At 61.8% G+C, this 17,353-nt stretch overlaps 1 protein-coding gene across 1 annotated transcript in view; it reads right to left on the bottom strand.

Annotated features, from left to right (window-relative positions):
- Nucleotides 1–17,353, bottom strand: part of Ncs1 (neuronal calcium sensor 1) — a 42,986-nt gene that overhangs the window by 12,362 nt on the left and 13,271 nt on the right. The window contains exon 2 of the mRNA XM_070014848.1: nucleotides 6,756–6,780. Within this exon, the coding sequence (XP_069870949.1) occupies nucleotides 6,756–6,780 (25 nt within the window). The remainder of the gene's footprint in view (nucleotides 1–6,755; nucleotides 6,781–17,353) is intronic.

The following is a 17,353-nucleotide window of genomic DNA, read 5'->3' as shown; positions in this document are numbered from 1 at the left end:
GAGCTCTCCCCACGCTCTCCTTTCCGTCCTCCTGCCTGTCCGTCCACCGGCGCCTGCTCTGCCAGCAGGGCTGGAAGCCCAGGCCATGTCTGCGGTGTCTCCATCCACGACCCCCCAGGCTTTCCGGCTGCCAGCCCCGGGTGCCGAGGCCTTCCTGGCTCACGGCCGGGACCCCGGATCTGAGGCCCGGGCCATCCCCGCTGCTGAGCGCGCGGCTGGGCTGCGGCGGCCCCAGCGAGCACCGCTCCCTCACCAACACACACACTGCACCCCAAGTCCCATTCCGTCATCCTGATCCCCACGGAACGGGGGTCCCCCCCCCAGCCCTCTCCCCAGCTCTGTGATGATGGCCGAGGAAACCACTTCTGCATGTGGATGGGACACGGAGGTGCAGAGAGGGAGAGACACAGGCCCAAGGTCACACAGCAAGTTGGCAGCAGAAACAGGCCTCAGGCCTCCAGGCCTGCCCAAGTCCCCGCCCCCCCCTCGGGGAAAGCAGGCCGCGCCACCCCCATTCAGCTGTACCCAAACATTATGTAACATGCCGCTGCTTGTCATCCTGAGTTGGAGGCGGGCACCTGCCTGGGCTGGAGCGGAGGGGGAGGGGAGAGCGTCCCAGCACCCAGAGGCCCCAAGCCCTTCCATGCACCCTAAAATTGCCTTTCTCTGAGGCCAGAGTTGCAAATTGAGGCCTAATCTGAAATGCAGCCTGAGACCCCTAGAAGGCTGAGGGCACTGCGGGCACCGGATCAGATCCCGCCCAGGAACTTGGCCCCAGGAAGGCAGAGAGATGGAGATCTGGTTTCCCTCCCCCACCCCACCCCCAGTCAGATTCACACAGGCCCAGCATGGCCTGCCTTTCCGCCCCACCTGCTACCCTAGCCAGTGGGGGGTCCTGCTTGAACCCCCTTCCCCACCATTCCCCTCAGAGTCCTCCCCTGGGAGCAGCAGCTGCCCTCAGGGAGCCCTGAGTACAGTTAGGGCAGGCCTGCATGTGGCTACTTCCTCTGCCTGGCCCACAGGTCCTGTTCCCCCAACCCCTGCACACCTTTCCGCGCTGGGCTTCCTCCGTGCCTCTCCCGGCCTCAGGTCCTGGCGCACGGCTGGGGCCACTGTCCTATTCCTGGATTTCTTTTCTTTTTGCCGGTTGTGGGGTTTGAACTCTGGGCCTGGGCGCTGTCCCTCAGCTCTTCAGCTCAAGACTAGCACTCTACCACTGGAGCCACAGCGCCACCTCCAGCTTTTTCTGCTTATGTGGTGCTGAGGAATCGAACCCAGGGCCTCATGCATGCGAGGCAAGCGCTCTACCCCAGCCCTGTTCCTGGATTTCTGTTAGCATGCAGTTAACTCCATGGAGCAGAGCCAGTGGCCAGGATGGAGCTGGGATGGGGAAGGAGGGGCTGTGCCCCCTCTTCCTGCTTGTCTCTGCACCCCGGGAAGTACCATTGGGGACCCGAAGCCCCTGAGGGCCTACTTTTTAGCATCTTCACCAGATTCTGCACCCCAAGCTGGGAGGGCCGGGAGTCCTTGTGCCCAGGTTAGGTAGGAAGACGGGTAGGAGAGCAACCTCCTGTAGTCACCGGCTCACTGCAAGCAGGGGCCAGGGGTGATGAGTGTGGTTGGGCCCTCTGTGCCCAACCCGGAGGACGGATGACCTCGGGGTCCTCTGGGGAAGGAGGGGTGGGGCCCTGGATTGTCTCCATACCCTAAAGACCCTGGCTCTGGCCTGGAAGTTCTTCCTAGAGCTGACCCCTGTGCTCCCAGGCACTTTGCCTAGAGCTGCAAGTGACCGCTGGGCCTCTCACCCCTTCTCCCGACACCCCTGCAGTGCCAGCCCAGCCCCCCCAGAAACCCCACGCACTGTCTTCCTCCATCCCGGACACCCCAGCCCAGCCCTGGCTCTGGCCATAGTAGGTGCTCAGTAAAGATGGGTGGATGGCCCCCCCCAGCACCCAGGCCAACCCAGTCACCTCTCCCCTGAGGGGGCTGAGCCTCTCCCCACACTGTTGGGGGGCTCAGTCACCCACCAGCGCAGCCTCGAGGATGTCAGGGTGTTCACAGAACCCCGTCTTCTGGGCCGCGTGTCTCTCTGTGCCAAGCGTAATTTGCCAGCTGCTCTCTGCCCGCAGAAGGCAGGAAATAGCTGCTAATGCACAAGAACGGGGAAGGGGGAAGGGGAAGGGGGAGGGGGGAGGCCGCGCTGCCATTATCTGTCATTCCAGAGCCCCTTGGGGGGGGCACTCCCTCCTCTCCCTTCCTCTCAGCCTGCAGCCTGGCATCTCCCCCTGAACGAAACACCAGCAGGTCTGAACCCTAAAACCCTGGGCCATGGTGGGGTGATCAGGATCCTGGTTACTCACACACACACACACACACACACAGGTACACCCAGACACAGGCATACACATGTGTGTAGCTGTGCACGCAGGCCCCAGAGCTGTGTCACCCGAGCAAGCCGCTCCACCTCTCTGAGCTCACTCTCTGCGCCCCTATGCAGACCAGGTCTGCGAGGGGGGCGGGCAGCCAGCATCACAGTGCACCTGCCCCTCAGGGGGGTGGGGGGGTGCACCTCCCCAACACGGTTGTGGGGGACGGGCCAGCTGGCCCTGCATCCACCCACAGCTTCTGTTGCAAGATGCGGGGGTATATTTGGTTACAATACAAATAATAAAGCAATCAGGACAGCTGGGTCTATGGAAAACAAGTACCCCAAACCCACCCGCCAGCCCCCCACCCTTTCCCCGCATTCTGCCTGCAGCCTCTCCCCTCACAGAGCCCTGGGCTGCCCCTGTGCCGCCCCAAGGCCCTCTCCATCTCCAGGACACCGAGGGCCCTGCACGGTGGGGGGCGTGGCCCTGGATGCAGGGCGGAGGTCTGAGGCGGGGTGGGCGTGGCCTGGGTGAGGACTGCAGGTGGCTGGGGAAGGGCCAGGTCAGAGGCTGGGGCACCAGGTAGGAGCTGCTTCCATCCTGACTGCAGTGGGGGGCCACAGAGGGGCCGCAAAGGGTGAGTAGCCCACCCAGCTCCATCCCAAAGCCTGAGCCTCGAGGCGGACCATGAGGCCTGAGCCAGGGCTCCTGGCCACTGTCCTCACCCAGGGCTGGGGAGCTAAATGGGAGGTGATGAGGGATGGGCACCGAAGAGGAGCCGCCACTGTGTGGTAAGGGAGGGGAGGGGAGGGGAGGGAGGGGGAGAGGGAGAGAGCAGGGCACAGTGGCTCAAGCTTGTAATCCTAGCTACTCAGGAGACATAGATCTGAGGATCCAGGTTCAAGGCCAGCCCAGGGAAAGAATTTCATGGGACCCAAACTCAATGGAAATGGGTGGCGACGGGGTCACTGCTGTGTCGCAGCTGTGGTGAGAAGTATAGGCAGGGATAAACAGGATTGCAGGCCCAGCCGGTTCAGGGGAGGAGAAACAAAAAGATCTTATTGCAAAAATAATCAAAGCAAAAAGGATGGGACTCAAAGGGTAGAGCTACTGCCTAGCAAGTTTGAAGTCCTGAGTTCCAATGCTAGTATGGGGGGAGGGGGAGGAGGAGGAGGAGGAAGGGGAGGGGGAGAAACAACCACCCAGCCTAGCTCCCCCCCGCCGCCCCTCCCCCACGGCCGCCCCCCCCCCCCCCGCCACCGCCCCTCCCCCCCAAGAGCCCTGTGGCCCTGGCCAGCCGCTCAGGACCCTCCACTCCACTCCTCCAAGGCAGAGGCTGGCGCTGCTGGACAGCCCCAGCCGTCGGTGCCCTGGGATTTACCCAGAACAGGATACAAGGTCATGGAAGAGCCTTCTGGGCGCTCAGCCCCCTAACATCCCACGCAAAGGTCAGGGGGACAGTGAGGTCTGGTGTCTAGCCCCTAAGGAAACAGCTCTGTGGGACAGTTTTATGTTACAGAGTGGTTTAGGTTTAGGTCAGAAAAGCAATCAGCTCGTTTTGTGTGTGGCAACCATTTTAATGACTGCCAGCGCACCGATCGGAGTGCCGCAGTCGGCAATCTGTTGTTGATGTCTGCCATGGACACAGGAGGGGACAGTGGCAGAGTGGGAGCCACTGGGCGGCATCCTGGTCCTGGGTGTGCAGGGGGGGGGTGGCCTGTTCAGAATATCACCTCGGAGTGGACAGACATGAGGTCGACGGTCTCCTGCTCTCAAAGGGCGTATTGACTGGACCTTTCTGGAGGAAAAGGATCACTTCTTGTCTTCATGAGCTCTTGAAGGAAAGCATCCACGCAGTAGAGAGCGTGTCACCAGGCCAGGGTCCCAGCCTGGCGTGTGTGACAGCCCCTGGGACCTCCCTGGCATCTCAGACACATCGGGCCTGTCCCCACCTCCAGGCCCTGGTCCTTGGCTCCCACTGAGTCCTCTGCCCAGAAGCCCCCCAGGGTCTCCTATCCGGTTGAGGGTGGGGGGACATGGGGCAGGGGGCTCAGGAGATGCCAGGCCAGATCTCCTTCCTGAGGGCTGAGAGGGGGAGGTTGGGAGGGGAAGGGCCTGCACTTCCTGGAGACAAGCTCCCCCCATTCCTTGGCCCCAAACCCTAACCCCACAGCCCTCAGGGGAAAGCCCAGGGCAGTGGGTGGGGCCACCAGGGAGCCTAGCCCTGCCCCCCCACCAGCTCCAGGTCTGTTCCTCCTCCAGGCGGCCTCCCCCCAACAGTCGCCAAGCTTGGACCCCTGGCCTGGGGTCTCCCTCCCTGCCTGTGGCCAGTCCAGGAGCAGGGACCCACCCTGGGCCTCAGCCTCAGGGCTGGGCACGGCCATGTCCCCCCAGGACATCCCCACGGGGACACAGAGAGAAACAAAGCACCTCTGAGCAGAGGTCAAGCAGGGGGGGAGGGAGCAGAGAGCTGTGTATGAACAACATACACGTCACAGGCAAGGGACAGAAGGGACAGAGGAGGTCCAAGCCTGAGGGGGTATGGAGGGCAGCCTCTTCAGGAGCACAGCCCGAGGGCCTGGATGGAGGGGTTGGCAGAACTGGACTGAGTGGGGGTTGTGACTACATAATCATGCCTGGGGTAAGGACTTCACCCCAAGTCCACGGAGGGCCCGGGCAGCCGCCTGGCACATCTGGGGTTTCACCGGCCCACCGGGCGCCACGAGGCAGCACCATTCATTCACACCGAGCAAGAACCCGGGTAGACTGCCTGGAGGTGGTGGCCTAGGCCCAGACTTGGAGTGAAGGAGCCCAGCAGCTATCCCTCCCAGGACGAAGGGGCTGCCAGGGCGAGGGCTCAGGCATTTCTGGAAGATTCCTCTGGAGAAGGAGGAAATGCACAGAGGCGGGTCAGGTCCCAGGATGGGGATGCTGCTCCCCCTGACCTCCATATGCCTGCCAGGGCTTAGCCAGCTTGCCAGAGCCCGCACCGCAGAGCCCCCCCAAGGGCAGGGGGCGGGGGGGGGGGAGGAAAAGATCAGAGCGAGGCAGGCCGCCCCAGCTCTGCCCTTCTGTAGTTTAGGCTCAAGTGGCAGAACACCAGCCTTAAGCAAAAAAAAAAAAAAAAGAGCATAAGACCTGAGTTCAAATCCTGTAGTGATGGGGGTGGGGGTGGGGAGAGTGACACAGGAGAGACTTCATGGACTTAGTGACAACACTGACTGCTGAACCACCATGAGGCCGTGCGGGCCCCAGGAGCACGGAGGATGCTGGCCTGCAGTGTGGTGCGGTGTGGTGTGGTGTGGTGTGGTGTGGTGTGGTGTGGTGTGGTGTGGTGTGGTGTGGTGTGGTGGTGTGGTGCAGTGTGGTATGGTGTGGTGTGGTATGGTGTGGTGCAGTGCAGTGCGGTGCGGTGCGGTGCGGTGCGGTGTGGTGTGGTGTGGTGGTGTGGTATGGTGTGGTGCGGTGCGGTGTGGTGCGGTGCGGTGGTACGGTACGGTGCGGTGTGGTGCGGTGCGGTGCGGTATGGTATGGTGCGGTGCGGTGTGGTATGGTGTGGTGTGGTGTGGTGGTGTGGTGTGGTGTGGTGTGGTGGTGTGGTGTGGTGCGGTGTGGTATGGTGTGGTGCGGTACGGTGTGGTGTGGTGTGGTGGTGTGGTGTGGTGTGGTGTGGTGGTGTGGTGTGGTGGTGTGGTGTGGTGTGGTGCGGTGTGGTGTGGTGCGGTGCGGTGTGGTGTGGTATGGTGTGGTGCGGTGCGGTGTGGTGCGGTGCGGTGCGGTGTGGTGTGGTATGGTGTGGTGCGGTGCGGTGTGGTGGTGCGGTGCGGTGTGGGGCGGTGTGGTGTGGTGCGGTGCGGTGCGGTATGGTATGGTGTGGTGTGGTGTGGTGCGGTGCGGTGCGGTGCGGTGCGGTGCTGTGTGGTGTGGTGGTGTGGTGTGGTGGTGTGGTGCGGTGTGGTGCGGTGTGGTGTGGTGCGGTGCGGTGTGGTGTGGTATGGTGTGGTGCGGTACGGTGTGGTGTGGTGTGGTGGTGTGGTGCGGTGTGGTGTGGTGGTGTGGTGCGGTGTGGTGCGGTGTGGTGGTGCGGTGCGGTGTGGGGTGGTGTGGTATGGTGCGGTGCGGTGTGGTATGGTGTGGTGTGGTGTGGTGTGGTGGTGTGGTGTGGTGTGGTGGTGTGGTGTGGTGCGGTGTGGTATGGTGTGGTGCGGTGCGGTGTGGGGCGGTGTGGTGCGGTGCGGTGCGGTGCGGTGTGGTGCGGTGCGGTGTGGTGTGGTGGTGTGGTGCGGTGCGGTGCGGTGTGGGGCGCTGTCTCCTGGGCCCTGGGCTGTGCAGCCCCACCCACCCAGGCCCACGCCCTCCCAAGAGTGGGGGACACCCGCTACTCACCACTGCTGCACCTCCTTCTCAGTGACTGCAAGAGAAAAGACAGGCAGTGTTTAGCTGGGGGTGGGGAACTTGGGGGGAGGGGGCACGGACTCCCTGGGGTCTCCCTTCCCCTTCCCCGACCAGGGGCCTGGTCAAGTGTCAGCGGGCTCCCCGCCCCCGGCCCTGGCAGAGCCTGGAACCTTCCACCTCCTGTCTCACCCATGTGCGGTACCACAGGTGCAGGTGACCCCAAAACACACTGGGACACTTAGGGGAGCCAACACTTTCCTTCCCAGCCCCCGTCCTGGGGCAGGGTCGTGGGGGGGCAGCTTCCAGCCCCCCACGAGCCCCTCCCAGCCCAGCAGCCCCCCAGTCCCCTTGGGGGACACTCCAAGCCCCCCTCTGGGCAGGACGTGGTAGGAGCCACACAGAAGCAGAAACAGTGAGTGGGGAACATGGCAGAAGCGGGCGCCAAGCCCCACAGCCCTCCTGTACAGAACCACACACAGGACGGAATGTCATTTCTGGAAAGTTCTGCATCCAAAAAAAAAAAGCCAGAATCACAAGGCTCTCTGTAGAGTCACTGACTGAGGACATCAAACCATGTCCGCGAGACCACGAGGGAGCTCCTTGCATGCCCTCTGACTCCGCTTCCTCGTCTGCCAAACTCAGGCCTGGTCTAGTTCCTGCCACAGACAGCTACCCTGGAAACTTAGTGGGTATGGAAGATTCTGGAACTCTAGTAAAGCTCAACACAGGTTTGTGGGATGAAGGAATACATGAATGGATGGATGGATGGACAGTAAGAAGGCATGAGGCAGAGGTCAGGTGGAAAGATCTGGAATCTCTTCCCAGAGGATACAAGAAGGAGGGAGTGGGGTGCTGCTCAGACTTGGGGACTTTACAACAACCACTCCAAGCCAGCTGGTAGCCACTGCGGAGCCCCCAGCGCTGCCGCTAGCCGGGCCGGGCCCAGGGCGGCCATGTGCCTTGGCTCAGCTGCCCCAGGGGGGCAGTGTTACTCTGCCCTGGCTGCAGGCCGAGAAGCCGAGGCAGGGGAGGCAGGGAAGCCGCAGAAGGGGCATGGGAACTCCGGTCTGGGGATCAGAGCCAGATCTGGCCCCCCTCCTACCCCCAGCAAGGGGTGTGACCAGGTGGGCCCAGTTTCCTGAAAAGCCAGACCTACTGTAAAGGAATGCAAACGCGGGCTGGGAAGGTGGCTCAGTGGTAGAGCGCTTGCCTTGCATGCCTGAGGCCCTGGGTTTCACTCCTTAGCACCACATAAGCAAAAAGAAAAAAAAAAAAAAAAGGAATGCAAACGTTCAAGAGAAGGCTCTGGCTGGGAAGGTGGCTCAGTGGCAGAGTGCTTGCCTCGCATGCATGAAGCCCCGAGTTCCACTCCTCAGCACCACAAACACAGAAAAAGCCGGAAGTGGTGCTGTGGCTCAAGTGGCAGAGTGCTAGCCCTGAGCACAAGAAGCTTAGGGACAGTGCCCAGGCCCTGAGTTCAAAGCCCCAGGACTGGCAAAAACAACAAGAGAAGGTTCTGGCAAAACAAACAATAACAACAAAAAACGAAGAACTGGTTCGGAAGGTGGCTCAGTGGTAGAATGCTTGCCTTGCACGCATGAGGCCCTGGGTTCCATTCCTCAGCACCACATATAAGCAGGAAAAAAAAAGCCAGAAGTGGTGCTGTGGCTCAAGTGGTAGAGTGCTAACCTTGAGCTGAAGAGCTAAGGGACAGCGCCCAGGCCCAGAGATCAAGACCCACGACCAACCCCCCCCAAAAAGAACCCTGTACCCCAAAGTGTACTCCAAAGGGCACTGGGTAAGGAAGAGAGACCTCACCCAGCCTGGGCTGCCCAGAATCAGCTACAGGGGCCGCGGGGTGCGGGCTAACTTGGGAAGCAGGAACTCGCTCTCCAGGGCCCAGCCGGGGCATCTGGGCTGGCCTGCGCCAGCCGCGCTCCCCCAGCCCCAGGGCTGCCCGCTGTGGGTGGCTGGGAAGCGAGCCTCTGGCCTCAGTTTCCTCCCAGCTGTTCACCTTCATGAGAACCCCATGGGAGGTGAGCCCCATTGTCCCAGGGAGGAAAGTGAGACTCAGACAGCTCTGCTTTCATGTGTCTGGGGGGTCAGGATGCCAGCCTGCCTCGGTGGGGGGCTCCAGGCCCAGGGTGGGTGTCTCAGAGAGCCCCCCACCCCGGCCCACCTTGAGGGAGGCGAGGAGCTGCACGACCTTGAGTGACCTTGGCAAAGGGTGGCATCATAGGACTTACAGCAGGGGCTGCACACAGGAGAAAGCGCGGCAGGTCGCTGTGGGCCTGACCAGACCAGAGGGGGGGGGGCCCAGCTCCAAGTCCCAACCTTCCCCCTGACCAGACCTCCCCCCTACACCCTCCCCTGACTGGACCTCCCTCCCCCCTACACCCTCCCCTGACCAGACCTCCCCCCTACACCCTCCCCTGACCAGACCTCCCCCCTACACCCTCCCCTGACTGGACCTCCCTCCCCCTACACCCTCCCCTGACCAGACCTCCCTCCCACAGGACCCCAGCAGCCTGCCCCAGGGCTCCTATGTTTTGAACACCCTCCCACCCCACCCCATCCCCGTCCGGAACACTGGGAGACTAGCAAGCAGGCCCAAGGCCCCAAGGGAGTGAGCAGGGTCATGAGCAAAGCCCTACCCAGCCCTGAGCAGGGACCTGACCTTTAGGGACCAGCCACTGCATGCCCCCTGGGCAGCGATCCTGACTTCCCCACACATGCCAGCTCTGGAGCTTGAACTCTGGGCCTGAGCACTGTCCCTGAGCTTTTTTTTTTATTTCCAGGGCTGAGGACCAAACCCAGGGCCTTGCACGTGCGGGGAGGGCGCCCTTCCGCTGGGCTAAACGCCCAGCCCCCTGAGCTTTTTTTTTTTTTGTCGGTCGTGGGGCTTGAACTCTGGACCTGGGCGCTGTCCCTCAGCTCTTCAGCTCAAGGCGAGCGCTCTACCACTTGAGCTACAGCGCTACTTCCGGTTTTCTGGTGGTTTATTGGAGATAGGAGTCTCATGGTCTTTCTTGCCCGGGCTGGCTTTGAACCGCGATCCTCAGATCTCAGCCTCCTGAGTAGCTAGGATTACAGGCGTGAGCCACCAGCGCCCGGCTCCCCTGAGCTTTTTGTTGTTGTTGTTTGAAACTAGCACTCTACCACTCGAATCATAGCTCCACTTCTGGCTTCTTGGTGGTTCATTGGAGATAAGAGTCTCACTATGTTCTGCCCTGGCTGGCTTCGAACTGTGATCTTCAGATCTCAGTCTCTAGCTACCTAGGATGACAGGTGTGAGCCACCGGTGTCCGGCCCTGGGGACTTTTTGTGTCAGCCCCTCACTGTTTTTCCTTACTTCCTGGTCTACCTTCAGAACACACACACACACACACACACTCACACACACTCACACACACACACACACACACACACACACACACACACACACACACGAGTTCTAACTAAGTAGGAGACTGAGATCTGAGGATCAAGATTTGAGGTCAGCCTGGAAGAAAAAGTCTGGGACGCTCCATCTCTAATTAACCTCCCTAATGCTGGGCTGGAGGTGTGAGGCCTCCGGGTTCCGGTTCTGCCACGGCCACTTTGTAGGCTGTGCTACTGTGAACAAGTTACTGGCCCTCGGGGTCTCATGTCTAGGATAGCAGAGCCATGGGAAGGGGTGGGAAGGAGCACAGAGCCAGACACCCGCACCACCTCCCTCCCACCGACCCCACCGAGAGCCAGAGCTGCCCCTGCCCTGCCAGCCTTTTCCCTTCAGTGCCCAGGGCGGCCGCCCACCCCAGCAGCTCCTCCTCCCCTCTACGCAGCTCCCGTCTGCCAGGAGCGAACACGAGAGCCGGTCCCAGGAGCCCAGGATAAATGTTGAGTCTGATTTTCATTTCCCTAAAGCAAAATACCTCTCCTGACTGAAGCTCAACTCAAACACAGCAGAACAGATGGGGCGGGGGGGGGGGGGGGGGCGCTGGCGGCGGAGGTAGAGAGTGGGCTGCAGAGCGTGGAGGCCTGGGCCGGCTTCACCCACCTCCCCTCTCCCCGTGAGCCAGAAACACTGCAGGACGCGGGGGCCTTGGGCCTGGCCACCAGTGACCCTTCTTACTAAACGGGAATCCCTTACACTCCTGAGCCTTTAGTCACCGGCTGTCCTCCCTCCAGAGGCCTCCTGGCCTCCACCTCCAGTGCTAGGCCTCCTCTGAGAGCCCATGCTCCTCACCAGCCACCCCCCCCCCCCCCGCCCCGGCAGGGCCCCTAGCCCTGCGCCTCTGAGCTGGCCCTGGAGGTCCCCGGCCCCTCCTCCTGCCCTTCCCACTCCCAAACGAACCCCTCTCTCCACTGCAGAGTAGGGGTCCCCTGTCCACCGCTGGCCTGGGCCCCACAGCCTGCAGCTGCGAACATCTCTGCTGTGGCCCCCAAGATTCAGCGGAGGTCAGCCTCACACTCGTACTGCATGAGGCAGGGCCGGAGGGGGCCTTTCCCTCCTCACCCCCCCCCCAGCACAGCTGCAACAGCACGGCTTCCCAGACAAGGGGCAGGGCACCCCCACAGCTCTGCAGCCCCTCATCCCCAGAGGCAATGCCCCCCAGCCCCGCCCAAGGAGGCCCAATCCCCTGCAGCACTGTGGGCCTGAGCCTGTTTCCCGACCTGTGAATGGAAGCGGCCCTCCCACTGGGGGCGGATGTGTCTCAGGGCGCCAGCCTGGGAGGCAAGGGCAGGCGGGCGGGGTTAACGCTGACCCCCTCCTCCAGAGGGCCCGGAAGCCCGCGGCTCCTCCAGGGGCTGGGGTGGGGGTCCTGAGACTGGCTGCTCCCCTTTCCTACAGTGTCCCGTGAATGCCCGAGATGCCCAGATCACCCCCACAGACCCGCCACGGGGACGGAGCCCCTACCAGGCCCGAGCCCCGGGAAGCGTGTGGGGACGGTGGGTGCAGAGCCACTCAGACGCCCGGTGACGTGGAGCCGAGGACGTGACCGCACAGGCAGACGCGGGGCCCGGCACAGAGCAGCGGGCACGCGCGGGCATGCGATGGGAGTCTTACCACGTGTGTGTGCCAGACCTCCCCGCACCCCTCCCTCCCGGTGCCCTAGGTGCCACAGCGAGGCTGGCCCTGCCCGGGCTGCCAGGATTCCCTGGGCTGGGTTGGCCTGGCCCTGGACAGCACCCTGGACTTGGGGCCCCCCACCCCCCAGCCCTCCGCCTCCTCCCCGCTCCGGCCTCCCTTCCCCCACAGGAGCGGCAGCAGCCCAGCCTCCTTGGCAAGCACTCCTTCACCACCCACGTCTGCTATGCCAGCCAGGCGGCCCGGTGCTGGGCACACAGCAGCCAACAGGAAAGATGGGCACGAGCCCTCTACCCCAGAACTGCATCGGGGCCCTACACAGTCCGGGGCGGGGGGGAGGGCACACACTGGTGCTCTGTAACCCCATGCGGGACCCCAAGCCCAGTCACGCAGCTGACTGGGTTCTGACCTTGCTCTGGCCTCACCCCTGCACCGTGGCACACAGACTCCAGCAGCCTCCCTCCCAGTCCTGGTGGCCTGTGTCCCCAAGCCAAGGCCGTCCTGGGCATCTGGGCTGCAGGACGGTGACTGTACCCCCAAAAAGATGCCTCAGGGCCAGGCCGGCGGAGTCCCCTGGCTCCGGTCCCCGCCCTCTGCCACTCTGAGCCCTGGACTGGCAAAGCGAGCTGCACCATTTCGGCACCAAGGGCTCTGGCACCCGCCGGGCACCCCGCCCCCGCTCTGTCACTGTGTCCCCACCACCCAGCAGAGCGCACCCCCTGGCTCCTGGCACAACCAGCCAGTCTGTGGGGCGTGCTGGGCGCTGGCGTGCTGCCCTCCCCCCCGTGCTGCTGTCTGGAGTGGGCCATGAAGCACCAGCTCCCACGGCCTTCCGGCGGGGAACGCGGCCGGCAGGACCAGGCCCAGAGTTAGCCCATACTAAGGCAGGAAGCTCCCAGCCACAAATCCCAGGCCCAGTCCCATTTCCCTCCTGGCTCCTTGGATCCTTCCAAGCCCCAGGCTCCGCTGGCTGAGCCGTCCCAGCCAGCCAGGCCGAGGTGAGAGGCTCCTTCAATGATGAAGTGAGGCCGACCACCATCCTAGTCAGTGTGCAGAGGGGGGAACTGGGGGGGGGGGGAGAAGCTGGGGGGTCAGAGGTCATGCCCAGCCAGGCAGCCCAGTCAGGCTCAAGGAGTTCAGCTAGAGATGGGGCCACTAAGCGCCCCCAGACCATGACAGAGCTTGGGGGAGCTCCTGCTGCATTCCAGACATCAGAGTGGATGAGATTTGGGGCTCATGGTCAAACAGGGCCATCAGAACAGCCCTCCTGCGGGGCGCTGGGAGCTCACGCCTGTCACCCTAGCTACTCAAGAGGCTGAGATCTGAGGATCATGGTTCAAAGCCAGCCCAGGCTGGAAACTCCCTGAGACTCTTATCTCCAATGAACCACCAGAAAACCGGAAGTAGAGCTGTGGCTCAAAGTGGTAGAGCGCTAGCCTAGAGCAGAAAAACTCAGGGACAGCATCCAGGCCTCAAGTTCAAGCCCCACAGCCAACAAATTAAAAAAAAAAAATGCCTTCTCGGGTCAGCCAACTCCCCTGCCCACCTCTGCTGCCGGATGGACTGACACATGGGGTTTGTACGTGCGTCAGTAAAATGCTTGAAGGTTTGCGGCTTCCTCTCTGCTTCACGTCATCTCTACCTGCCAGACCCAGAAACTCCTAAAGCAGGGGGTCCCAAAGCATGTGAACCCCACCTTCTGTCTCAATTGGGGACCTCCTCAGGGGCGTGTGGGAGTGCAGGGTTTTCCTCCAGGTCCTCTTCCTCCTTCTCCTCCTCCTCCTTCTTCCTTGTGAGACTTGAACTCTGGGCCTGGGCGCTGTCCCTCAGCTCTTCAGCTCAAGGCGAGCGCTCTACCACTTGAGCCACAGCACCATTTCCAGTTTTCTCAGTGGTTTATTGGAGATAAGAGCCTCACAGAGCTGGGAAGGTGGCTCAGTGGTAGAGCACTTGCCTTGCATGCATGAAGCCCTGGGTTCGATTTCTCAGCACCAATAAGCAAAAAGAAAAAAAGCCGGAAGTGGCACTGTGGCTTAAGTGGTAGAGTGCTAGCCTTGAGCTGAAGAGCTGAGGGACAGTGCCCAGGCCCAGAGTTCAGGCCCCACGACCCGACCCAAAAAGAAAAGAAAAGAAAAGAAAAAGAGTCTTACAGACTTTCCTGCCGGGGCTGGCTTTGAACCGCAATCCTCAGATCTCAGCCTCCTGAGTAGCTAGGGTGACAGGCATGAGCCACAGGCGCCTGGCTCAGGGAGGGTGTTCTTTTAAACTGAGTCCTTCTGTGGGCCCTGAATCCTTTGGGCAACTGAACTCACCTCTCTGAAACTTTATTTTCCTTAGCCATAAACTGGGGGTGGTGACTACCCCCCCCAACAGTGGACAGAAAGAACAAACAATATTTTTAGCCTTCTATTCATCCAATAATGAAGTCCTGAGCCCCCCAACGCCCATGGGCTGGACCCTGGGCTGGACGCTGAAGGCACAACGGTGACCCAGATGGGTCCTGGCCCTCGGCCGCCCCCTGTGTGCACAGGAAGAACTCAGGTAGACCCCAGTCTGACCTGAGGGTGCAGGAGGGCTCCCTGGGGGGGCATGTGAAGGCGCAACCCGAAGGAAGAATAGCCCTCCACCAGGCCCAGAGGATGGGGGACAAGCCTTATGTATGTTCATCCATCCATCCATCCATCCATCCATCCATCCACCCATCCACTCAACCATCAGTCCACCCACCTGCCCATCTATCATCTACTTGATCACTCATCCATTCACTTTCCAACCATCCATCCATCTAGTTGACCATCCACTCACTCATCAGTCTATCCACCTTCCACCCATCCATCCACCTGTCCATCCATCCATCCATTCATCCATCAGTCCATCCATCTTCCATCCATCCCATCTACCTGTCCATCTATCCATCCATCTACTCATCCATCAATCCATCCACCTTCCATCCATCCATCCATCCACTTGACCATCCATCCATCCATCCTCCATCCATCAGCCCATCTACCTGTCCATTCACCTATCCACCTGTCCATCCATCCATCCACCTGTCCATGCACCCATCCACCTGTCCATCCACACATCCACTCATCCATCATCCCATCCACCTGCCCATCCATCCATCCACCTTCCATCCATCCATCCTCCATCCATCCATCAGCCCATCCACCTGCCCATCCATCCATCCACCTTCCATCCATCCATCCTCCATCCATCCATCAGCCCATCCACCTGCCCATCCATCCATCCACTTGACCATCGATCCATTTGTCCATCCATCTATCCTTCTCTCCGCAGCTCAGACCTCAGTGTGCAGGAAGACCAGGGTACCACAAGCTACCGGCTGAGCACAGGCACAGGAGGCAGGCCTGTGCCAGGCTGAATGCCCAGGGAGTCCCAACCATTATTAATAAAGGTGCCACAGCAGCCAGAGGCGTGGCAGGATGACCAGGGCCAATAACAAGGTGGACACTGGGCAGTGAGGGTGCACTGTGGGGCTGCCTCCATCCATCCCCTCGGCCCGGCCCGTCTTCCTGCTTCAGCCTGCCCCTCTCCCAGCCTCCCCCAGCCCCGGAGCAGGGAGAGCCTGGTCTCCACCACAGCTCAAGCCCAAGCCAGACTGGTCAGTCACTAGGGTCATAGCACCAAGAAACCCACCAGGAGTGGGGGCAGGGAGCCCCAACCCCAAGGCAGAGCTGAGATAAAGAGAAAGACACCCCCTCCCGAAGAGGGTGCAAAGCCCCTCCTGGAAAAGCCAGAGGGCACTAAAGGGGGACACAACAGGCATGGGTGTGGGAGGCGTCCATCCCCGTCCTTCCAGTCCTGGCCGCTGGAAACCTCCTCCTGAGACAGAGCGCTGCGCCCATGCTGCCGCCCCTGGACGGCCAGCCCCCCCCCCCCCCCCCCGCAGGCTCTGGGTGCAGGAACCCACGCTGCCTGGCCAGTGGCCGGCGGTGGTGGTGCCGGGGCCCTTTAAGAGCCAGGATGGAGGCGGGGCCTGACCTGCCCTCCCAGTGGAGGCAGGGCTGCTGTGAGTCACCCCGAGTCGTGTCTGGGGGCTGGGGAACCCTGAGCTGGCTGCCCCCAGCCTGAGACACCGGCCCCACGCCTTGGGCCTCCAGCTGCAGGAGCCAGGCAGTGACCTTGCCGGCGAGGCAGGCGCTGTGTCCATCCCAAGCCTCATCTCCTTGGGCCCTGTGGCCTGAGTGGGTTACGTCCAGTTCCCAGGCCGTTCCTTCTGGTAGGGGATGCTGGGGGGGGGGGTGGGGAAGCCCAGCCAGGGTGTAGACCACTGCCCCTCCCGCAGCAGATACGGTATGGAGCAGATGGAGGAGAACCTGCAGCTTAGAGGTGGGCCAGCTTGCTCAGGACAGCATGGAGGCCGGACCTGGGCTGGATCTGCTGGGGACAGCTCGGCTGCGACCGTGCCTCGGGTACCCGCGCCTGCCCCCGCCCCTCAGCCACAGCCCCTCAGAGTGGACTGCCTTGATGCAGCCAGACCTGAAGACCGCGATGCTTCCCGGGAGCAAACCCCAGAGCCCCGCACACTCTCCTCCTCCCCAGACCGCCCACTCCTCCCAGAGACAGGGCTGCCAAAGTCAACAAACAAAAACACAGACGGGTCTTCACTGTTTCCTGGCAACCACTGTTCCCTCCGTTCCCAGCCGAGATATCGCCTCCTCCAGGAAGCCCCCCCAAAGACACCCAGACAAGATGGATCCCGGTCAGACTTCCAGGAAAGCCCCCAAAGACCCTGGAGGCAGGAGGGTGTCCATGACACAGTGCCATGCCTTGTCTGGGTCTTTGGTCTGGTGCCCTACCAAACTGACTACCAGGGGAACCAGCAGTCCACCTGGCCAGCCTGCCGGGGTCCTCGGAGCTGCATGTCCAGGCCGGCTCGGCTGAGCCACAGCCTCTTGGTGAATGGGGGGGGGGAGGCTGCTACCCTGGCCTCCCACAGGGCCCGGGAACCACCCCCCTCCCCAGCCTGCTTTTCCCAATAGAGAGCCCAGAATACTGCTCACAGGGCCCCCAGCTTGTGGAACTGAGAAACAGGAATGGCAGCCAGGGCACTCATTTTTGGTGGTGTTTTTTTTTTTTTTTTTTTTTTTTTTTTTTTTTTTTTTTGCCAGTTGCTGTTGGTTTTAATTAAGATCGTGTTCCGCTGGGGCTTTGGTGCAGCCTCGTGGCTGAGTGGGAGCAAGACCATGAGGGGGGGACAGGGGGGCGGGGGGGACAGGGGGCGGGGGGGCCCTCCGGCATCACGGGCTTCAAGGTGGCCCCCAGCCTCCCCAGCGCACACCATGTATTTCTGAACAGAAGGAACACACTGGCTTCCCCCCACAGTGCCAAAAATAGCCCCGTCTCCTGCCTTGAATGGGAAGCCTTGGAGCTTTGGGAGAGGCAGGTGCTGGGGGGGGCAGAGGGGGGGCACGGAGAGCTTGGACCTTTCTCATCGCCCCCATCCCAGGATGGTGAGAAGGCCTGGGGTCCCTAGCAGGCCTAGTGGGCAGGG

The sequence above is a fragment of the Dipodomys merriami genome, unplaced genomic scaffold, assembly GCF_024711535.1.
Source record: "Dipodomys merriami isolate MVZ:Mamm:240054 unplaced genomic scaffold, mDipMer1.0.p SCAF_11, whole genome shotgun sequence".
Taxonomy (NCBI): Eukaryota; Metazoa; Chordata; class Mammalia; order Rodentia; family Heteromyidae; genus Dipodomys; species Dipodomys merriami.
Note: the sequence above shows the minus strand (reverse complement) of the source record. Positions and strands in the feature narration are given on the sequence as shown.